Source organism: Gekko japonicus, unplaced genomic scaffold, assembly GCF_001447785.1.
Source record: "Gekko japonicus isolate JY-2015 unplaced genomic scaffold, Gekko_japonicus_V1.1 scaffold48, whole genome shotgun sequence".
NCBI lineage: Eukaryota > Metazoa > Chordata > Lepidosauria > Squamata > Gekkonidae > Gekko > Gekko japonicus.
The window spans coordinates 167,214-191,002 of NW_015174273.1; the positions used below are offsets into that span (position 1 = coordinate 167,214).

General features: G+C 44.2%; 1 protein-coding gene across 2 annotated transcripts; it reads right to left on the reverse strand.

Annotated features, from left to right (window-relative positions):
- Positions 1-1,874: 1,874 nt before the first annotated feature.
- Positions 1,875-19,269, reverse strand: SCRN3 (secernin 3). Of its 2 annotated transcripts, none has more exons than XM_015423741.1 (8): positions 19,203-19,269; positions 16,863-17,022; positions 16,037-16,218; positions 14,813-15,012; positions 12,662-12,871; positions 8,332-8,494; positions 6,449-6,629; positions 1,875-3,530 (listed from the first exon to the last, which is right to left on the reverse strand). In XM_015423741.1, the coding sequence occupies exons 2-8, from the start codon at positions 17,019-17,021 to the stop codon at positions 3,366-3,368; spliced, it is 1,260 nt and encodes a 419-aa protein (XP_015279227.1). In that variant the 5' UTR covers position 17,022; positions 19,203-19,269; the 3' UTR covers positions 1,875-3,365. The 2 variants fall into 2 exon arrangements, with proteins under 2 accessions (XP_015279227.1, XP_015279228.1); XM_015423742.1 differs by lacking the exon at positions 19,203-19,269 and adding an exon at positions 18,792-18,912.
- Positions 19,270-23,789: the final 4,520 nt, after the last annotated feature.

Below are 23,789 nucleotides of genomic sequence, written 5' to 3' on the forward strand. Positions count from 1 at the left end.
GGTGATCCAGTCTGAATTGGTATAACAGATCATGGCATGTCCTTGAAACCTGCTTCTCAAGCAACAGGGCTGTATCCAGAAATATCCTAGACCGCAAACATGATATTTCAGGACAGTGGAGCTCCATTTAGAACATGTCATAATCCTAAACCCAGTTTGGCTCTACATCCATCTCATTCTCTCCAATCACCAATCTAGGCTTTTTCTCCACTAGCTCCCAGCAATCAGAAACTTAAAGACTATTTGCATTTGTACCATCTCCGGGGGTTTTGTGTAGATGGAAAAGTATCTCGGGAACTAAGATTGACCCGTGCGGCATCCAATAGTCTGGGGGATGAAGGATAATAGTGGTAGTATCTCACCACCTCTTGAAACCAATGACCAAATTTGCAGTGTGCCACTCCCCAGCTCCCATTCCAGTTGGACAAAACCGAATAATACCACAGTCAACGTTTCTTCTGGATCCCCCACTAGGTTTTGTAACAGGGACAACATGCTCCACCTGTTTGGTTATCCTCCCTCATGGACTTTGCTGGGCAGCTATGTTAATCAAAGACAGACTGAACAGTTTCTAGATGATCATACTTGTATAGCTGGAAACACTTGCCATTGAATCACCACTGTGTGCTGCCATCTTGCTAAAAAAAAAGACACAAGCAAGAAGATCCCTTCCCAGTAAACTCCTAACTGAATTTAAGATTGAATTAACCAAGATGTGGCAAGAACCACAAGCACAGCTGGTGGGCCTTCTCTGTCCAGTAATTCTCTCCACATACTCAGGCAGCAGAGACTGGAAAGTGTCCCTAAGAAAAGGAAAAGCAGAAGCCACCAAAACAGCCATTGTTGGAATGGTAATTAATGTGGAGTCCAATCAGATTGATTTTAAAGCTTGCATTAGAAAACATTTTTGCCAAGTGCTTACTGAATTGACTGGAGTGATCTCCTGATGGATCCACCAGCTCCCCCACGGACCCAATGTGTAGTCATTCTTGTACCACACAGACCAACCTTGTTGAGTGACAGAGAGTGGGGGCTACTGGCATCACTAAAGTGAAATTTCTTTGGCCCAGAATAGGTTACAACACAGACCAAGGCTTTGGTACATTTTCATCCACTGGTGTTTTAGCCCGTATGCTTGCAGCTTCCTTGTTCCCAGCTCCACAGTTGGTAAAAGAAGTTGTATAGACTGAAAACGACCACATGAAGCCATGCTGTCCAGCAATTTTTACTATCTTTTATTCCTGTATCATCACACAAAATTCATCATTCTTCTTTGGCATCACATGGCACAGTCCTCTACAGAACAATACTCCTCCAGAAAACTCTACCAGCATTCACATGCAAGGGTGAAATTGCCCACATACAAACCACTGCAGAAATGTATCTTTTCATTTTGCGTAATTTTGGTAGTGTTAATACTTTTTCACTTTACAGCTTCTCATTGATTTGAGTACCCATTCCCCAACAGATCACTCTATAAAGAGAAACAATGTACAAAACCCAACATAAACCAGCAGGCCCCATACAAGTGAAGAAAAGTAAAACAAAACAATTCTGTTCAATTAAACGTTTACAGAAGCCCAATTCCTTTCAACTAAAATAGTTCATTAATTGATCTGGTTCCTGTTTAGCATCCTACCATCAAGTTTTAGGCCACAATCCACCTCACAGATAAAAGCAGCCAAGGGCTCCGATCATACCACCGAGGAACTGCGGGCGGGAAGCGAGGCTGTTTGCCCTGGGGCGAACTGACGCGCATTTACGCGATCAGACTTCCGCCCGCCCCGCAGTTCCCTATGCTACTGACATTTTCCTGGTGGTTTTTTGGGCCGCTCCTGCGGCGCAATGAGACACCCCGCCAACGACTCCGTTTGCCTGCCGTAGCTTCCGCTCCATATGATCGCAGCCAAGGACTATCTTAACTTGTGTTCAATGACAGGCAAGCTTAAAGCAGACGGCAATAATCACACCAAAAACCAACTGAAAGCCATGGGCTTTTATTCATGCCTGTTCTCTGTCATGTCTTTCAACGGGTCTGAGATGCAACCAACTTTTGCTGTACCGGTACATGACTGCAACAAATGTCACATTGACATACTTGCATAAAAAGTCTTGCTTTTTTCCTAAAGGAAACTGTCATTAAACCTTTATACAGCATCAAAACGTTATTTATATTCAGTGCTTTAGATTTGTAGGTCTTTGAAGAGGCACGTTCTCAAAAATGCCTAAACGATCATTAAAAACGGTACTGTCAGAGTGATAAAAGCACAATATTGCATAGTGTCTTCCACAGCAGATATGGAGTTCTGCTCATAATGGCAGCTTTCTCAGAACACCAAAGAAAGCGATACTGGAAGGTAACTGATGGAGGAACAGTACACATGTTCCAGGCATTTTTTCCCCTTTTTTTGTGCCAGGAAGACATTTTTATAATGGTAGACTTGCCAACTTACTATCTTACTGCAGTTTCACAGTATGTGTATTTTTATATATCTGCAATACTGCTCACCGAGAAATGGACTCATGGCATTCGAATATTTTTCCTGTGTAATGCACATTACTGGAAAAATTAGCCAGTAACCAATTATCAATATAAGCTATTTTAATAGTACTACCCTCATTTGTTTTACATTATTACTTACATTTAAAAAAACATTCTTTACATACAGTCAGATTTTTCAGACTGACATTACAGCATTCATACTTCTATTTTTATTCCATGTAATAATATATAACCACATTATATTAGGGCCTCTGAAATATATTATTTCTATTAAAAACTTAAAAGTTCTGCATTGCAATATCTAGGTGTCTAATGCTAAAATCAGGAGTGAGCCACAAGCTCACCTACACCCTGCATTCCCATGCAACTTCTTCCTGCCATCCACAAGGTTAGTGATTATACTACCATGGCCCTAAAACCATGTAGTGTTCAAATTCTAGTTAACAGCAAACCCTGGCTTTGTGTTAACCATGGTTAAAGACACTGGGAAACAATACAATCAGAAATTCTATGTCTACACCACTCGCTAGAAACCTATTTGTGTTATAAACTTTACTTTGTTTAACACTTCAAGCTGAGCTCTATGTACAGACAAGAAGTGATCACAGCAGATAGAAGCGCAGTGAAAATCGCCATCATTAGATGGCCAAAATGTTGGTTTAGAGTGGTACTCATAACTAACAGATCTATGTCCCAAGCCTAATAGTATTAATAGTTGCCACATTTTACAATCCAATCTGTGCTCAACAAGGGCTATTTAGCCAGAATTGGCAAAGTGCAAACAAACCTAATCTGGGAAGTGATTGTTCATCCTGATAACTGAGTAAGTGCAAACAGTACCAAATTCTACAATGGCAGATTTTTAATCCTTAGGCATATATTCACAGATTTCTTCTTCTACACACTTTGAGAAAAGGTTAACTGCTTGGTCAACATCAAGGTGTCCGCTCTGTAAAATATGCTCCATTTCATCAGTCTTCTCTTTCTCTAGATTTCGAATCTGTTTCAGCAGTGCATTGCCCTCGTCCTACATAGAGACGTTTCAAAATTAAATTAAGAATGTAATACATTCTTCAACATTACATGAACAAATTACCTTTAACATCTCAGGGCTGGATCCAGCAATGAGTGAGCGGAAGGGAAAATTTCCTAATGGACCAATGCAAATGTAAATGTGTAGATAGTTCACATGATTCCATTTAATCGAGTTTTGAAATTGTATCAAAAGAAATACCTTGTACTATGTCTTGCACACAAAGAAAAGATGGCAGAGGTGCAGTCTTTCTCGGTTAGCGCATGCAGACAGTGAGAAGTCGTTTTAGTGCTTCTCCAAGGACTGTGTTGCCCACAATGAACTCTTCCATAGGATCCAACCCGTAATCTTGCACCTTTAAAAAGTTCCATACCAAGAACCACTCACAGCTCCTAATTGTGTTAGGATTTTACATTCTTTTCTGAGCTGGATTACTTGAATACTTATTATTGTTCTGGTATGTTCCTAATGACAAACTAATAAATTGTGTTCCGAATCACAAACTAATAAAACTGTGAAATCACCTGGCAGTTTTGACTCGGAGCCAGAATTGCCTATAATAATCGTTACCCTGATGTTGTATTCAATATCCCATTGAACATTAAAATGAATACCAGTGTCCTGCACAAAAAGAAAAGCAAGTGGGGTGTAGTGGTCAGAGTGTCAGACTAGGGTTTCGGAGAGCCTGGTATGAATCCCCATTCATGCCATGGAAGTCCACTGGGTGACCCTAGGCCAATCTCTCTCTCAGCCTAACCTACAGCACAGAGGATAAAACAGAACAAGGAAGAACAAGCCACTTGGGTCCCCACTAGAGAGGAAAGTGCGGTACAAATAAGCGAGAATAGCAACCATTATATGGAAGCTTTAATGGGCTGGATGAGGGCTGGTCAACTGAAGCTCAATCTAGGTAACACGGAGGTGCAACTAAATGATAAGGCAAGTAGGCTGGTAGGCAGCCTGTTCTGGATCAGATTGTTCTCCCTCTAAGGAGCAGGTTTCACAGCCACAGGCGCTGCTCAATTCAGGCTTACTGACGGGGTGCAGGTCCCTGTAGCACACAGTGCCTTTTACACAGTGCTCTATCTGCATCCATCCTTGGGAGGTGTGGCTGGACCATAGCTAGCTGTGCTCTAATCATTTCTAGGAGGGAGGACTGTCATGTGCTGTATGTGGTGCTGCCTTTGAAGACTAGCCAGAATCTTCAAGTGGTCCATAATACAGCAGGCTAGGCTGCTAGCAGTTAGGAGCTTTAAGGATCACTTGCTAGTTCTTAAGGATATTAATCAGCTGTTAGTTAGCGAAAAAGTCCCACCCAGTCCAGGACCACAGTATGTTCTCTCGTACAAACTCCCACCGATTAAGACTGTCTTCTGAGGTTCTACTTGGTGTGCTACCCCAGGGAGAGAGGCTAGGTGGGTGAGTACCATGGACATCTCTGTGTGGGCACCAAAACAGTAGGATTACTTCCACGGAGAAGCTCACCTGATGCCAAACTGACATTCTCTCACTCTATCAATATGGCTTTTAGATAAATTGTCTCTCTCCCCTCCAACGTTTACATTATATTTTATACATCTGTATTTGTGGTGATTGTTCAAAAGACTTTACATTTGTTTTCTGGTGAAATCTCTATTCTGATAGTGTCCTAGTAGTTTTTATCTGCTTGTCTTAGTTTCATTATACCGTTGCAGTCTCTTATATGTTGGGTTGGATCCCAGCGGTGGCTCAAAGGTTAAGATGCTGAGCTGCAGACTGCAGACGGGGTGCTGCGTGACAGAGTGAGCTCCCGTCTCTGGCCCCAGCTCCTGCCAACCTAGCAGTTCAAGAGCAAGAAACTGCAAGTAGATAAATAGGTACCGCTTCGGTGGGAAGGTAACAGCGTTCCGTGCGCCTTGGCATTTAGTCATGCCGGCCACATGACCACGGAGAAGTCTTTGGACAGCACTGGCTCTTCGGCTTGGAAACGGAGATGAGCACCACCCCCTAGAGTCGGATCCTACTAGCTTTCGAACAAGGGAAGCCTTTACCTTTACTTAAATCCCATGTCCTATGTGGCTTTCAACCATGCAGGTCCCGTGATCCCCAGCATAGCTTTTTAGGTGATCAAAGCGGACTTCCCTCCTCCCTTTTCAACCAGTGGAAAAACTGGTTGACTCCAACCCATGATGTCTTCTATTACTTTGACTTAATGTTTTAAGCTATTTATATAGCAATTGTGTGATATAAATATTCCAAATAAGCAAATACCCTTGGCAAGAAATCTACATTTTTAAATAAGACATGGCTTATCTTGGGATATCCTCTTTTGGCCAGCACCAGGTTTTCTCAGCACACAATGTAAAAACAGCAACAGTGGAACCTATATGAATTAAAGGGAATATGAGCTGCCCATGCTCTGTATCTGTGTAGACATTCACTCCATTTCCTGGAGTGAATGAGAAGGCAAGAGAAAGGAGTGGGGGCAGGAAAAAGGCAGGGAATGCTGCCAGACAGACCCATGGTCTTGCTTCGGTTCCTATCCTATGTTCATGTACCTTCTTGCCCTGCAAATGATTATCTATGAACCAGTGCCAAAGAGAGGACAGCATATCTACAGCTGTATAACTGTTGTCGTCTTACTGCATGGCACTCTGTTGGCGCAAGGCCATGCAACTAACGTTCTTTGGCCTTCAAGGAGAACTGAAGAATTATTTGGCTTGGCCCAAGCAAAGGAAAAAGATACTTCACATTATATCATCTTGACCTTTCATAAGTACCTCTGGGCATGTAACACTATGCTGAGCCGCAAGGTGAAGTACTAAATTACACTAGGATTACTCAAGCAGAGCAACTTGTTCAAATTCTTTCCCTAAACTTTGCTTTATATCAACACCCTTCATCCTATTCAGATCTCTCTTAGATCCACCCACCTTGGAAGCTTCCATCAAGAGGGCTGCGCTTTCATGGTTTTTGTAGAGTTCATGTCTCCTGTCTGGCTTAGTCTGAAAACGTGGCTTCTTTTTAACTGGATCCTCCGGACCAAACACTGGGGAACTGGTTTTTAGCAGCTGAGTAATGTTTGGCACAAAAACGAAAGGTTTAAAGACAGATCTGTAAAGTAAAATGTAAACACAAAATAAAATGAAAATCAGTAGCTGTGCCAAGTTGATCAATGGACACTGCATGTTTTCCCCACTACTTTCCGTAAGGAGAGCTTTCAAGTATTTCCTAACCCACCTATATTATTTTTATCTAGATAGTCAAAACAGATGCCATACACATACTAACTCCTCAAGCTAGTAATTTTTAACCATATCTAATGATTACTGTATATGGGACTGCTTTTGAAGACCACTGGATTCAGAATATGGCTGCCAGGATATTGACCAGAGCCAACTAGCCTATTTCATCCCTTGGCATACAAGTTGTTTCTTGATGCAATTCAAATTGTTAATTTTAACACTCACCACACATTACAGAAGCCACATGTTTTCTGTAAACTTAGTTTCTCTTTTTTGGCTCTGTAAGATAGGTGGAGAGGAGTGAGGATTCACAATATGCTTGCCTAAAGCAGCTAACAAGTGAAGGAAGGCTATCCTTCCAATTGGCTAGGAAATTGCTTGCGAAGCCACAGCCAAAAATCTGATACATCAAAACAGTAAAATGTCAAGTGAAGCATGTTTTTAGCAGCAAATGTAGAGAAATACAGAGGTCACATACAGATATTTTAAAAAATCTTAAATACCATTCTTTTAACAGAAGAGTAGGTTTTTATACCCTGCTTTTCTCTATCCTAAGGAGTCTCAAAGCGGCTTACAATTGCCTTCCCTTCCTCTCTCCACAACAGGCACCTTGTGAGGTAGGCAGGGCTGAGAGAACTGTGACTGGCCCAAGGTCACCCAGCAGACTTCATGTGGAGGAGTGAGGAATTAAACCTAGGTCTCCAGATTAGAGTCCACTGCTCTTAACCACTGCACCATACTGGGTCTCCAAAAATAAGAACTCTAGCAGGCAAATAGTGTCAGCGCGAGGAAACTTTATAACAACAAGTCGCCTCAATATCTCTAACTACCATATAAACCACTGGTAATTAGACAGTAATTAAAATGATGGCAACATCAGCTGGCTTAACAGTACTATAAACAAAAAGCCAGATGCAGCCCCAGGTGCAAGTCACACAGTTACAAAGGATAAGGCAGACACAAGGTTGTGTGGTGTGTAATCAGAACTAAAAAGCTCTAAATGGGTTGGGAGTTGGGACCTGCATATATGAGGGACTGCCTGCTCCCGTGCAATCCTGAAAACTCCTTAAGATCATCCTCCAAGGCCCTGTTTTGGATACCCACTCCATTTCAGAGACTGCGTGAGTATGAACAAGGATACGTCCAGAGGTTAGATCGGGGACAGGGCTCATTCTCTGGTGGTGGTGCCCTGTCGCAAAATTCCTCCCCAGCTTTATCATCTATTAGGCAGCAAACAAAACTTATTATTTTGAGGCACCAAGTGAAAATGGTCTTACTGTTATTTATCTGAATGCTAAAAATCCTCCTTATTTGCTTGAAGTGGTAAAGGCAGGGTATAAGCTGTTTTTAAAAACCCACAAAAATATACTTGTAAGAGTTGTCTAATCTATTAATGGGAACAGTCATTACTGGGGAGTTAAGTTCCACTGTTATGGCTCAGGTCCGGAATTCCTGTTACATTTTGGAGTCTGTTTAAAAGAGTTAAAGGTCGACAGGGAGTAGGCAAGTTGCACCAAGAAACGTTGTGTTGCTAGGATTTAATTCCTGAGACAAATTATTTTGTACATCACCTGTCAGGGTCTGGGGTTCCGGTAAAGAAATGAATGCAAGGGAGGCTGGGGTCCTGTGGGAGTATGGAGACCATGCTCCCAGTGGTCATAAAGCCGCCTTCCATGTTAATGCCGCTCTCCTTGTCCCGAAGGATACTCATCATTGTCTCAGCGGTTATCCTGCCTATGAGAAGAAAACACCGCATGCAACTGAACAGTGCCTCTCATCAAGCCACATACCTGCCTAGCAACAATTAAGGGAAAGGGTAAAAGGGAAACTGATACACTTTCCACAAAGAGGGGGGGGGGAGTACAAAGGAGGGCAACCAAGAGGATTAAGGCATTGGAGTACCGTTCCAGTGAGGAAAGGCTGGAGAGTTTTAGTTGTTTAACATACTTGTGTAAGCCGCCCTGAGCCTGCGTGGCAGGTAGGCAGGGATACAAACTGAATGAATAAATCAGTAAACAAATAAATAGAATCTTGGACTTTTCAGTCTAGAAAAAAGACAGCATAAGGGGAGACATGACAGCGGTTTACAAAACCTATGCACGGGGTGCAGTAAGTGGATAGAAGACGAACCTGCCTTATACAGAATTAGACCATCAGTTTCAGGTAGAGGTCTTTCACATCATCTACTTTCTGGGGTTTTTTAACTGGAGATGCCAGGGATTCAAACTGGGACCTTCTGTATGCCAAGCAGATGTGCTCTACAGCCCCTCCTTCTAGCGGGAAAAAGGGTAGGATTAAACAAGCCGATAAAAGTTGGGGAAGGGATTTCTCCAGAAGAAGGGAAAGAACAGAGCTCAAGAGGGAGTCGCTGAGAGGAAAATGAAAACTCAGAGAGAAAACAGACTGAGAGCTAGGAAAGAGATGGTTATGGCCAGGCCACTGCAGAGTCGAAGAAGGTGGACTTCACCCCAATGACTTGAAATAACCAGCCAAATCTTTAGAGACAGGCCTCTCGTCTGTATGAATGAATCACTGTCTCTGCCCTTGTCAAATGCTTAGCGTGTTCCAGACTTGATGCTTTATTTTTAAAAATGGTTTCCCTGGGGCTTCATCTAAAAAACCTAGTGACCATCTTAAATTAATCATCTCAATGTTAAAAACAAATCCTCTGCCGCCAAACTTTTCGAAGATTTAAAAACAATTGACAGTAAAATCTTCAGAGATTAGTGCGTGTTCCAATAATGATTCCCTCAAGATCTGTTTTAAAATATATATATATAAGCTTAAGAAGCATCAGGCTGCTAATTTGAACACCTGGTGCGCCTTAAAAATGTTGAGGTAAGTACCTGAAAATGGGGATTTAGATAAAGACACTGATAGAGCCTCCACAATGCCATCACACTAGACAGGTATTAAAAAGTGTTCAGTATTCAGAACCTGAAATCTCCCCCCAAATGAATGCAGCATTTGCATGATCACAGGGGGTATTATAGCTATGAGTAATCCACTGGAGAGCGCAAAATAACTGCTGCAATTGGGAGTAGCAGGCCTCCAGCAGAACAAATATTGAAACAGAAGGGTGCAATGTGATTTGGGCTTAATTTTATTCTTGGAGGCATACAGGGCTATAACTGCCATTCCAATAGTAAACTATCAATGCTAAGTTAATGGCTGCTGTAAGAATCACAGGAGTTAGCAGGGCTCAGAAGAGAACGCTATGCTCCTCCGGAGTCTGTACTGCTACAGCCTTCTTCTAAAGCTGGGGTCCTCAACTGCTAGGTTAGCTCCCCTGAATAGATACAGACTGTAGGCAGCTAGCAAAATATGTGGCACGATATGAGCTTTCGTGTCACTGCTCACTTCTTCATCGAGGGGAAGGATGCCTTCATTCCTGATCCACCCAGATTTGTTTGGGGTGGCCTTCACTGATCCAAGAGGCAGAATAAAGAGCCAAAGCCACAAACAATCCGAGCTTGTCGGACCCAGTCTTTGGGTGTGATTCAGTAAGCGCTGCTCTTATATCCCAGTAGCATCACTACATGCTATCATACATAACCAGGAGGAGTATTGAGATAAGAAGCTGGCCACAAACCTGTGCTTGGGAGTAAAACAGTGAGGAAGAGACAAAAAGAGAAGACAAGACATTGAGAAAGATACTGTAGGGATAAAGAGGGTTTTGTCCAATGCTTATTTTATTTGGAAGAGCATGTCTTGTAGGGGTAGCTGAGGGGGATTTCCCTGATTTCCCCTTCCACCGAAGACCACCACATCATACCCAGCATTATCCCTGCCCCTCTCCCCCAATCCAGGAGGCAGCATTTTAAGGGCTAGGATGAGCTGCGGTAGGAGGGGGGAGGGTACAGATAAAAATCCCGAGCAGTCCAGCAGTTAAAAGATGGTGGAAATTGGACCTGGGAAGGTGGACCTCACATTTCTGTGGACCTAACTTCATTCAATTCAAAGGGGAATAATAGCGAGTAAACTTTGCGGGTTAAATACTGATAAATTAGAACATAAGAACATAAGAACATAAGAGATGCCAATGTTGGATCAGGCCAAAGGCCCATCCAGTCCAACACTCTGTATCCCACAGTGGCCAGAAATACCAGTGCCATCAGGAGGTCCACCAGTGGGGCCAGGACATTAGAAGCCCTCCCACTGTTGACCCCCCCCAAGCACCAAGATGACAGAGCATCACTTGCCCCAGAGTCCCTATCTATACCTTGTGGCTAATAGCCACTGATGGACCTCTGCTCCATATGCTTATCTAATTCCCTCTTGAAGCCGTCCATGCTTGTAGCCGCCACCACTTCCTGTGGCAGTGAATTCCAAGTGTTAATCACTCTTTGGGTGAAGAAGTACTTCCTCTTATCCGTTCTAACCCGACCGCTCAGCAATTTCATGGAGTGCCCACGAGTTCTTGTATTGTGAGAAAGGGAGAAAAGTACCTCTTTCTCTACCTGCTCTTTAGCAGGGCTCAAAAGAGAACGCTATGCTCCTCCGGAGTCTGTACTGCTACAGCCTTCTTCTAAAGCCGGGGTCCTCAACTGCTAGGTGAGCTCCCTTGAACAGATACAAACTGTAGGCAGCTGGCAAAATATGTGGCACGACATGAGCTTTCGTGTCACTGCTCACTGCTTCATCGAGGGGAAGGATATGCCTTCATTCCTGATTCACCCAGAGTTGTTTGGGGTGGCCTTCAAGAGGCAGAATAAAGAGCCAAAGCCACAAACAATCCGAGCTTGTCGGACCCAGTCTTTGGGTGTGATTCAGTAAGCGCTGCTCTTATATCCCAGTAGCATCACTACATGCTATCATACATAACCAGGAGGAGTATTGAGATAAGAAGCTGGCCACAAACCTGTGCTTGGGAGTAAAACAGTGAGGAAGAGACAAAAAGAGAAGACAAGACATTGAGAAAGATACTGTAGGGATAAAGAGGGTTTTGTCCAATGCTTATTTTATTTGGAAGAGCATGTCTTGTAGGGGTAGCTGAGGGGGATTTCCCTGATTTCCCCTTCCACCGAAGACCACCACATCATACCCAGCATTATCCCTGCCCCTCTCCCCCAATCCAGGAGGCAGCATTTTAAGGGCTAGGATGAGCTGCGGTAGGAGAGGAGAGGGTACAGACAAAGATCCCGAGCAGTCCAGCAATTAAAAGATGGTGGAAATTGGATCTGGGAAGGTGGACCTCAAATTTCTGTGGACCTAACTTCATTCAATTCAAAGGGGAATAATAGCGAGTAAACTTTGCGGGTTAAATACTGATAAATTGGTGACCATGTCCTTATGCCAGGTTCATATTTACATTCTGACGTCACAGAGTCTTCTCACAGAGACTTCACCCACATAGTCTGGTGAAGAGACCCATGTCAGAAACTGCCTCCCCCCCTACCTTGAAACCTGCATCACTTCCAACACAGAATTGGAGGACTGAAAAATAACTTCCGCCTCATGTGCAAGTTTCACATGGAGGCTATGTGAAATAAATACTTTTTGTTCAAAGACGTACTGTATTCCTCATATATAATACGAATAAATATTTAAAAGATCCTCATGCTGGAACTATCAAGCTATCTCACGATGAACAGCTACACTGCAGTTTTATATCTCAAAAGCTCGACGACTGCATCTTAAGTACCTCAAGTGGTGGCAGTTAACACCATTCCTTGTGGAAAAGCAGAAAAGTAGCTTCATCATATCAAATGCTTGAAATGGGTGTTTCCACCTTCAATCTCAAGTAGAAAATTAATATATCACATCTTTCAAAGGCCCATTTGTCTAATAACTCTCCAAGTCAAGGGCTCAGCATTCAATAGTTGCACTTCAGTACCTCAAGAAATGTTTTCACGTATATAAAAATGTACAAACAGAAATCCAATCAAGATTCAAAGATACCTTCATGTTTCTTCAGCAGCTTATATCCTTCACAGTATCTGCCTCTTGTTGCGGTCATTCTGGCAGTATTGACATAGGAATACGTGGCGGCAAAATCAAACTCTTTCTCGCCATCCCACCAGCCTCTGCTTCTAGCATAATCCTTTATTTCTGGATGGCCGCGATCAACCCTGGTTATGGACAGCTGATTGGAAATGTTCCGCACTCCCTCTGGATTTTAAAACAGACACAAACTGTGAAAATAGGTCTCTTCACTGGACGCCTTACAACTTTCTGTGCAAACCTGACCCAATTAATTTCATGGGGTTTTTTGCATTTAGACTCCTGAAGGATACCAGCAGATTCTATTACGCAAGCTAAATCCCAGAACAGAAAATTGATTGGCAACACTCATGCCTGCCACTCATGTCTTCTCCCCAAATCTCCCTCTGGCCTGCTCAAAGTCAGCTCACAAAATCAAAACTGCACAAAAGCATGATAACAAATCCATGTCAAGACCGTTTTGAAACAAACAGAAGGATTTCGTAATGTCGTCGTCATGATGGGCACACTGAGAGTGGATTTTGGCCCTTTCCTCCACTGCTAATAGAAGATACGGTTCCATGGACAGAAAGTGCATCTGACAAACAAAAATCGGCTTCTGCTCTCCCCCTCCAGTTGTGGCCCACATGCATCCATGTGGCATCCTGCTTGCTATTCAACACTTTTGCTGTGTGTCTGTACAGCCTCGCATCCAGATTCCCAGTGTTCCACTCCATTGCGAGCTTCATATTATCTGTTGCAACTCTTTATGCAAAACGTGGTTCCTCTTCTCTCCCAGTTTGTTCCTATAACGTTAAGCCTCAGCGGCTTGGACAAGAGGGATGTAATCCAGAGTTGCTTCACTGTATGAGTTTTACTTGATGAATCAGTTGATGAACAGTGCGTATATCGACATACGGATAAGAACATCCATTATGTGTTCTGGGCTTGCTCTTGATCAAGCCATGCTGGTATCATGCAAGCCTCCTTTGTCAGCATGAACCTCCATGCTCAAGTAGTAGAAGGTGGGCACTTTCAAGTCACTTATTCATAATCTACTCAGAGAACACAGAAACAAATTTGGGCATAGATCGAATGACGATCAAATGGAACAGAGCTTGAAGAACATGGCTTTCCTTCCTCCCCCTTCCTGCCTCCTGCACCCTTGAAAAGCCACTCCCAAGAGTAATGGGACCTGCCTGATGTCTCAGGGAGACCTTCTCAGTTGAGCAAAAGTGTTAAATCTATTAATTAGACTAATTAATTCACTAAAATTGTTCGGGGCTGGGCCTGGTAGACCAAAAAAGCTGTACAGCCATATTGGTCTATGCAAAATCCCCTAAACAGGAACAAGATCCATGTAATACAGCAATAGTGTAAAGATCATGGCCTAGGAGATCTGCTTTCCACCCTTCAGTCTTTTTGAATCTTCTAACATTAAGCCTGACAAGAAGTCCTGGTGGCCTTGAAAGAGCAGGTTACACGCCAGGGCAGGTTTCAAGCTATACTTGCTCTGATTTTAGACACCATGTCATCTTAGAAGTCATAGTCTCTCATTTCCTGCAGTTTTCAAATGCACTGTTTCATACACAAACTTGTTTGTTAGTTGGGGGGTATGCAATCGAACAAGGTATTTTAGTCAATAAATATAACCAATTAACAAATCAATTGTGCAGCGAAAAAGAATTTCATCTGCAAACAGATCTGGGCCCGCTCTTACTTATTTACTTACTTAATTTATACCCCATCTTTATTTACTTACTTAATTTATACCCCATCTTTCTTCCCAAAGAGGATCCAAGATGGCTTAGATTCTTCTCCTCTCCTCCATTTTTTCCTCACAACAACCCTGTGAGGTAGGTTAGACTGAGAGTATGTGAAAGGCCCGAAATCACTCAGGAAGCTTTCATGGCAGGAATTCAAACCCGGGTCTTCCAGATCCTCATCTAACACCCTACCTAGCTGCCACATCACACTTGCTCTTGACAAAGCCATTCTGGTATCATTCACACCACCAATGCCAGCGTACACATCCATGCTCAAGCAGTATATGGAAGAAGAGCACTTGCAAGTCATACATTTATAATAGTCTTAAGAGGTCACGGAAACGGTTATGAATGTTATTCGTACCTTTCACATTCTCTGCTGCCCAGTGCTTTTCGGAGGTTTCCAGCACCCACGCTTCCTTTCTGTCTGCTATCAGGAAACTATTGTGGTAGGTAAACGCCATGTGGCTTTCCATACAGTTTCCACCCTGGCCATGCTTTTCTAACAATTCAGTGATGATGTGGACAGCTTTCTCAGCACTGTCAGCTCTTTCAAGTCCAAGTCTAAAAAAAAAGAGGAAGCAATCACTTTTTGTAAGAAGTTGATCTTCATGACTCCTAACAGCAATTTTATTGCAGGTGGGTGCCTGGCCTGTTACTCTACTGAGAGGTTCCAGTAAGGGTTTTTTTTGGTTAAATCTGCTGATACTGGTTCATGGAAGTGTCAGCTGTTTGTCCCCTAGTACAGGAGTCCCCAATGTGGTGCCCATGGGCTCCGACAACTTTCCTGGTGCCTGTTTTTTTAAAAAGTGGGCAGGGCCAGATGTGTTTTTTGGCCGGCAGGACTTCTGTTTGGCCTGACTGGGTGTGCAGAATTTTTAAAATCTTGTTTGGTAGCAGCTGCCACTGCAGCACAAGGATCTTCACTGCATGACTGAAGGTACGCAAAGATGTGTGCATACAAGAAAATATTTTGAAGCAATGTGCTCATTTTTAAAAGCATCCTGTTAAATAGCGCTTCTGCCTGAAATGTTAAAGAGTTACTATTAGAGTTAAGCATAACCTCACTCCCCAATATTGTTCAGTTGGCTCTGCCTCTTTTGGCAGCCATTTTGTGGTTGAGCCCAGTGTTCCCTCTAAGCTGTGCAGGTGAGCGGCCGCTCATTAACACAGGAAGAAGAGGAGGAGGAGGAGACTGGATTTATACCCCAACCTTCACTACCCGAAGGAGTCTCTGAGCGGCTTACAATCTCCTTTCTTTTCACCTCCCCACAACAGACACCCTGTGAGGTAAGTGGGACTGAGAGAGCTCTTTCAAGAACTGCTTGTGAGAACAGCTCTGAAAGAACTGGTGACTGACCCAAGGTTACCCAGCAGGTTTCATGTGGAGGAGGAGTGGGGAATCAAACCCAGTTCTCCCAAATTACAGTCCGCGCTCCTAACCACTACACCAAACTGGCAAGCTTCACTCATGTTGCCTACATTGCCACGTTGTATATTTAACTGTTGGGAGCCACCCTGAGCCCTGCTTGGCGGGGAAAGGAGTGGGATGGAAGCTGAATGAATGAATGAATGAATGAATACAAACCTGACAAGATCCATGCCCAGGAGCGCTTCATCATCACCGATTTCTTCTCTCCCCCACACGGCTTCATTCCCAATGCAGATCCCATGCTCATTAGCCCCCATTTCAGCACCCCACAGCCATGATGGGCGACTCAGGACAACGGCAAACGTTTCTGGCACTTGATCAATTTCTATATAGGTGCACTGCAATATTTAAAAAATTTCAATAAAAAGTGTAATGAGAACCTATAAAACATTTTCTGAATTGCACAGTATTTTCCGTTCTGATATTTTTAAAAGGAAGTATTTGCTCACTCTACAACGAATTAACTCTTAACCATAACTGATTTCAGAGGTCATTTTGGGGGGGATCGCGGGGGATCGCAGTCAGGAGGAGGCAGGAGAAGAGGGGGGGTAAGTTGCTTCCTCCCTGCCTCTCCCCACCCCTGCCTGCCTGGGGCCAGGGAGGGCCTTCGCGGGGCTTTCTTGCACTCCCGCCGGCCTTGCAGGTCCACCGCCGGGCCCCTCATGGGGCTCGGCAGTGGAGCTGCAAGGCTGGTGGCGGCGGCCGGGAGCGTTTGGGGGCGGTGTGTGTGGCCTTATGACACACTTCCGGTGATGTCAGGGGGTGTGGCATATGCTAATGAGTTATGCTAATGAGTTCCCCTAGCTCTTGCCTGATTTTCAGGCAATGGCTTCTACTGAAGCACCAGTGTGCAAATTTAATATGGAAATGACTATTTGTTGCAGTTTTATTTTGAAAATGACTATTTCTTTTGCTGTTTTGCTCTTGAAGCTGTAAAGAAAAATAAAAGTTCTAATTCTCTTTGCAGCCGCTTTGTTCTTACCTCCACCTTTTCTCCTGGCTTATGCTGGGAAGGAGGGAAATATACAATCTCCTGGACTTCATCAGAGGGCCGATCTGAGTTTTTACCAAAAATTATCCTGTTGCCGAGCGTGGTTGGGGGCAGAGCCACAAAAGTATCACAGGAGGAGGGTTCCATCATCCTGGAAAATAACACAACTGTCAGATAAACAGCTACCCTTTCCCCCTTGTGCTGTACAAATGATCAATAGCTGTCTTGATAGCCACTGAAAGGGCGAAAACATACAATGTACACACCATGTCAGATAAAGAGCTAGCAAAAAGTTTCTTATGAAAGATACAGTGGGACTCCTTGGCAAGACATGCAACCCAGCTTGAGGATTCCTCAGATCTTTATGCTATGCATAAACATAATTAAGCCATACAATGTAAACAGATTGTGTGATTCATACAGGAGAGATGCGTGTGTATTATACTGATGAACTTGCAAACATTTGTGACTATGTATATCACTAAGAGAGGCCGCAGTGGCTCAGAGGTTAAGAAGCTGAGCTGCAGACTGGAAGGTCTGTAGTTCGGCATTTGAGACCCTGGTGCCGCATGATGGCGTGAGCTCCCATCTCTGGCCCCAGCTCCTGCCAGCCTAGCAGCCTAGCAGTTCAAAAGCAAGAAGCTGCAAGTAGATAAATAGGTACCGCTTCGGTGGGAAGGTAACAGCGTTCTGTGCGCCTTGACATTTAGTCATGCTGGCCACATTACCACGGAGAAGTCTTTGGACAGCGCTGGCTCTTCGGCTCGGAAACGGAGATGAGCACCGCTCCCTAGAGTTGAATTTGACTGGCTTTCGAGCAAGGGAAATCTTTACCTTTTTTCATATCACCGAGAGACTGAATTGTGTTTTAGAATTCCAGTTATAAAGAGAGAAGCGATTTTTAATTTGGTAAGGTTCCCATCTTCAGAGGTCAAGAAAAATGTGTGTTAGAATGTCATGAGAGGAGAGAGCGCCTAATCTAAGGAATAAACTAGGCTTGGGTTCTTCATGACCTCTGAATGCAGTGACACACACACTTGAAGCCGCCTTATGAGTTAGATAAACTGGTTCATCAAGGCCAGGATTGTCTATTCTGACTGGTAGCACCTCCCCACAGTTTCAAGCAGAGGTCTTTCACATCATCTACTACCTGATTCTTTTAACTGGACATGCTGGGGATTGAACCTGGGACCTCCTGCACATGAAGTAGCTGGTCTACTACTGAGCCATGGTCCCACCCACCTCCAATATAACAGAAGCCTTTGGGAAACTGTTCATCAGTTCAGTGAAAACCAGGATGTGTGAAAATTAGTACCCCTTCTAGTTGAGTGCAGTTTCATATGTCCTTCCCCAATGTGCATGTCATTGGCATTAACTGATCTCGCAATTCTGACTTCCTGCCCTGAAGGTCATTTCTTCTGGGGGTCAGGTACTTCTCTCCCCAAAAAACACTTGTTGGTGTAGGTGTGCATGGGGGGAGGTACTACAAAGTGTGGTCATACATGAGAAACAGTACAGTGTGGATCAGAAAAATAAATGCATTGCAGCATTTATGTGTGTGCACAGAAGGGTTAACTATAATATTATAATTTCCCCCCTTATTAGTTAATTTGGAATAACTACCACCCTTCTCTCTTAATTGTCATTGAGATTACAGACCACACTTCATCCATAAGGATGGATTAAAACGATGAAGAAAAACCATACGCTTTCAGCATTGCAGGATCTGACCAAAACTGCTACTAGAGAGCACAGTGCTGTCTCATATGTACGTTATCTAACACTGCTGTATGGAACACCAGTCACGTTGTGTTACTGCAGCATTTTTATTTACTTTTTCTACTGGCTTAGCAGCTGCTTTTATTATGTAATCTTTTTAGTTTGCTGGTAAGTGAGTGGCGGTGTCTTGTCAGAACCCACCTTCAACATTTGAGAAGAACAGCATAGTATACACATCCCTAGGGTTGCTAACTCCGAGCCTGGAAATTCCTAAAGATTTAAGAATAAAGATTGAGGCCTGAAGATGATGGGGCTTGGGGAGGGACCTCGTAGAATTTGCCCTTCAAAGCAGCCGTTTTCTCCTGGAGGAGAACAGATCTCTGTACTTTTGGAGGCGTTATCATTCCAGATCTCCAGAAACCACCTGGAGGTTGGCAACCCTCCACACTCCCCTATAATTCTCTGAGGTGTGCATGTGTGTAACACAACAGGCCAAGCCACCGGTGAGTGAGTCACTCCAGTCGAAGCCGCTCGAAATCAACGGGCTTCGGTTGAAGCAACTCCGCGCAGGGGCGGCGGGGCAAACGGAGAGGGCGCGGGGCGTCTGCCTACCCGGTTCCGGGCGGCGTCAGCACAGACCTCTCGCTCTTCCTTCCTTCCTTCCTTCAGGCTGTAGCGTTTGTCAGCGAGCGCTCCCGCCTCCGCGCCCTTGCAGGCCTCGCCTGTGGTAGAAAAGCAGGCCGCAAGCTAACGGGGAGGCGTCCCGTTCTCCGTCCGCCTTCTCCTTCAGGAAATGCCGCTTGCCCCGGAAGCCCCGAGTCGGAGGAGGAACTCGGCTGGGGCGACGACGTAAACCGAAATAGAGACGACGGCTTGCCCTCTCCGCCGGCACAAACAGAAGCGCTCCAATGCGTTCATTCCTCTGATCCACACGGTTGTGTTTCTCGTGTTCATTCATGACCACACTCAGGGCCGGCCCGAGGTTGTCCTGCGCTCTAGGTGAGCGCAGATGCCAACCTCCCGGCGGGGCCTGGAGACGAAAAAGGCTGGGCCGGACTTTGTATTGCCCTCCCTCCCAATGCACACCTACATCAGCAGAGGCGTTTTGGGAGGGAAGTGCCTGATCCCTAGAAGAAATGACCTCCAGGGCAGGAAGTCAGAATTGTGAGATCCGTTTTTGTCACTCATTTGTCTCTATTGCTTTGGGTGTCGTCCCCCCCCCCCTTTCCCACATGTGTTTTGTTCCCTCTGGGACTACTAGAGAGAACATTGGGGACGGACGGACCCTGAAGCAATAGGGACACACAAGTGATGAAAATCAGAATGCGGAAGAGCTTGTTTGGTGTGGGGGGGAGAGGTAGGAAGACCCCAACTGGACGGGATTTCCCCCCATTCTTGATTTTATAACCTTAGACAATAATAAAACAGAGGGTCGGAATAACTGATAATGTCTGTGCAACAGAAGACCGGGATGGAAGGTCGTATCCATTGCCCATTTCAGTCCAAACAGATGGAGAAGCATGAAGATCTGGGGGGGAGGGGTGTCTTCTTTGACCCAAATGAGCAGTGAATGAGATCTTCTTCCAATCTCTCCTGCTCTTACAAAGATAAAGCAACTGGACTGGCTATTAAAGTATGCCCCTCAACAGGTTATCAGGAACATGTTATAAACTCAAGAACAGGATGTAATAAAAAAGATTGCACGGCTTCTCCCTGGAAGTTTGAACATCTGAAGAGCGCTGCTGTATCAGATCTGTGTGGTCCATCTAGTCCAGCTTCGTATTTCACGTGGCTAACCACCACCCACTCCGGAGGGCCAACAGATTGGGAAGAGAAGCCAAGGCCGTCCCCTGATGCTGCCTCCTGGCATTAGTATTCAGAAGTTTACTGCCTCTGAATGCAGAGGTTCCCCTTCGTTACTATGGATGGCAACTACTGATAGACCCATCCTCTGTTAATCTGTCCCTTTTCAAAGCTATCTGCACTTGAGGCCATATGCCCACTGGCAGGGAATCCCACAAATAAACTACTTGAGTAAAGAAGCTCTTATGTGTCCTGAACCTATTGCCAATCAACTTCATTGGGTGCCTCCCAAGAGGGAGAAAAGGACCTGCTTTCTCCATCCCATGCATAATTTTATAAATCCTTATCATGGCCCCGTTAATTATCTTTTTTCTAAACTGAGAAGTCCAAGTCTAGCTCTCCCTCATAGGAAAGGTGCTCCAGCTCATGGGATGGCAAACTATATGCTTCTGGGAGACACTTAATTTTTCTTCCTAAGAGACTTGGGAGCTAAGAGTCACAAAATACCCCGAAAATTTTATTGGTCTTTAAGGTGCTACTGGACTTGAAGCTAGCTCTTCTACTGCAGACTAATATGGGCTGTTCTGAGTCACCAGATTGTGGCTTAGTGGGCAGAGCTAATTGCAAAATGGCCGTTTGTACAGCATTTCAAAACAGGTCTGCAATGCTTGGGTTGGGAAACTCCTGCTGTTTCCCCAAAGCAATCCACCACCAATTTTACCCTGCGTCGTGGTGGTGGTGAGACTATAATTACCTCTGTTTCCCCTGAAAGAGGCAAACAGCAGCTTTGATGCAGGGAGGGAATATCAATAGCATGCCCCTTTCCTGTAGTGTAGTAAAGAACACTGGACTGAGTTTGATTCCCCACTCCTCTACATGTAGCCAGCTGGGTGCCCTTGGGTCAGTCACAGTTCTCTCAGAGGTCTCTCAGTCCCACCTACCCCACAGGGCACCCGTTGTGGGGAGAGGAAGGGAAGGAGATTGTAAGCTGCTCTGAGACTCCAAGTGAAGGGTGGGGTATAAATCCAACTCTTCTTCTGTTCAAAGCCAGGGTATGCATGCGTAAAGGAGGAGGAGAGGTAGACAGAAAACGGTGCTGGTGCTGTTTCCCCATCCACAAAAGAAAAAGAGGAAACAAGCTGTTGCAGTGGCTCTAAAGAGAATAAGAAAGTAATTACAACAGTACTGAAGGAGGAGTAGGGTGCTGCTTTTATTAGCTTGGAGAGTGACTGGTCAATCCCAAAGGACCTTCTGGCCATGCCTACTCCAACTGCTTAATCATCTTGGTTGCCCAGTTCTGCACTTTTCCCCAGTTCTGCAGTATCCTTTTTCCGATATGGCAACCAGCATGGTACACAGTATTCCAAATAAGACCACACAGTGGTTGTATACAAGGACATTAAAATATTGGCAGTTTTATTTTCCTTTCCTAATATCACCAGCATGGAGTTTGTTTTTCTCGCAGCTGCTGCCACACAATGAGTTGACAAGTTCACAGAGCTATCCAGTACAATCCCAAGATCTCTTTCAGTCTCAGTCTTAGCCAATTTAGCATATATTTAGAGTTATGATTTTCTGGTCCAGCATGCATGTACCATCACTGAATTTCATTTCCCACACTGTTGCCCACTCACCCAGTTTAGAGATATCCTGCAGCTCTTTCCAATCTGCCTTGGTTTTCACCATCCTGAATAATTTTGGCTACTACACTGCTCACCCCCAATTCCAGATCATTTATGAACAAATTCAATAGCACCATTCCCAATACCAATCCTTCTGCGACCTCACCCCTCATTCCCCTCCATTACAAGAACTATCTATTTATTCCTACTCTCTGCTTCCTGTTTTTTTCACCAGTCCATGACTACTAAGTTCATTCACAAATCATTGATGGAGGACCTTGTCAAAAGCCTTTTGAGTCCAGGAACATAATATTTATGAACTCACCTGTTTTCCCTATGTACTAAGCAAGCTGTTTGCATAGCTCTCACATCACCTGTCTGCTCCTGTGTAAGAGCTGCAGAGAGGAAGGTCACTGGTTAAATGCATCTTGTGGCTTGCCCTCTATTGCATCTGCCTGGCTGGAAGCTATAGCTCTTAAAGGGTAGAACTGGCTACAGAGAACTCTAGAGGTGGCAAAAGGATACCTTTGTACTCCCTTCAGATACCACTTGCATTTCTTCCTCTCCTTTTCTCTTCTTCACAAAGTAATGAATATCTAAATTTTGCATTCTGTTTGTCTTTTCTGTGTGCATGTAAACCTCCAGTCACTTTTAGATAAACAAATAGATAAATAAATGAATTCTTAATGGCAAAATCCTACCTTTCTGTTCTTAGAGGAGACAGTGAAATTGTCTGTGTTATATTGCTTTATCAGTACTCTTGCAAATCCATTTAAACACTAACAGCCCAACACTAGGCATTTTCTTTCTGAAGTCCTGGTCTATTCAATGGGACTTGCTTCCAAGTAAAGGGTTTATAGGATTATGTTCCAGTATTGTCCATATTCTCGGCAGTCATTTAGGGGCACATCCAGTGGTCTTGTAACAACAGGGTTGCCAACTCTGATATGGGAAATTTCTGGAGATTTGGAGTGGGGCCTAGGGAGGGTTGAGTTTGGGGAAGGAAGGGAGCTCACTGGGAGTTTGAGGTACTCTAGAACTTCCGTTTTCCTAGATTTTATGACATACCAGAGTCCAATCTCCAAAGCAGCCATTTTCTCCATGGGAACTAACCTCTGTCATCTGGAGATGTTGTAATTAATTCCAGGGGATCTCCAGGCTCCACCTGGAGGTTGGCAATCCTAACACATGGAACCCGTGTCTTGCACCCCAGGCTAATGAACGTGCAAAAGAGTAACATCTAGAGAAAATATATAGGGAACGGGGATGGTCATACACAGGTGTAAGATAGAAGTATGGTAAAAAAAAACACCCTGGAATGTCATTTATTAAAAATATCTATGTATATCCCACTGTGTCTCAGACTCAAGGCAGCTAACACAGAAAGCACACTGGAACAAATGGTCAAAAAGATTAAAAGCAGCACAGCCAAATCTCCCACAAACATTTTACCTTCCACCAAACACCCTTGGAAGCAAGATTGTTCTTACAAGCTTTCTTCTGTAGTGGAATTTGTTCTTCAGTTTCTATTGCCACCTTGTGGCTGGAAACAGAATAATCCTGATCTTGTTTTTTTTCATTTTTATTTATTTTATAGTTGTAGAAGGCTGTTTTCCCCAAGGGAATTTTCTCCCACATGTGCTTGGGAAAGCCCCTTCAGTGGACCTGTCTGTGTGGACATGACTTGTCTTGCACCTCCACCCCCCACCCCCACCCCCACCCCCCCGAGCTGTAGAAAATAAAAACCATATTTGCTCTGGTTTAAAGAGGAAAT

Coding starts and splice junctions, on each gene's coding strand:
- SCRN3 (XM_015423741.1), bottom strand. CDS start 17,021: ATGATGGAACCCTCCTCCTGTGATACTTTTGTGGCTCTGCCCCCAACC. Junction 8,495..12,661: donor GCTGCTGAAGAAACATGAAG/GTATCTTTGAAT, acceptor TTCTTCTCATAG/GCAGGATAACCGCTGAGACA. Junction 6,630..8,331: donor GGAACCCCAGACCCTGACAG/GTGATGTACAAA, acceptor TTTACTTTACAG/ATCTGTCTTTAAACCTTTCG.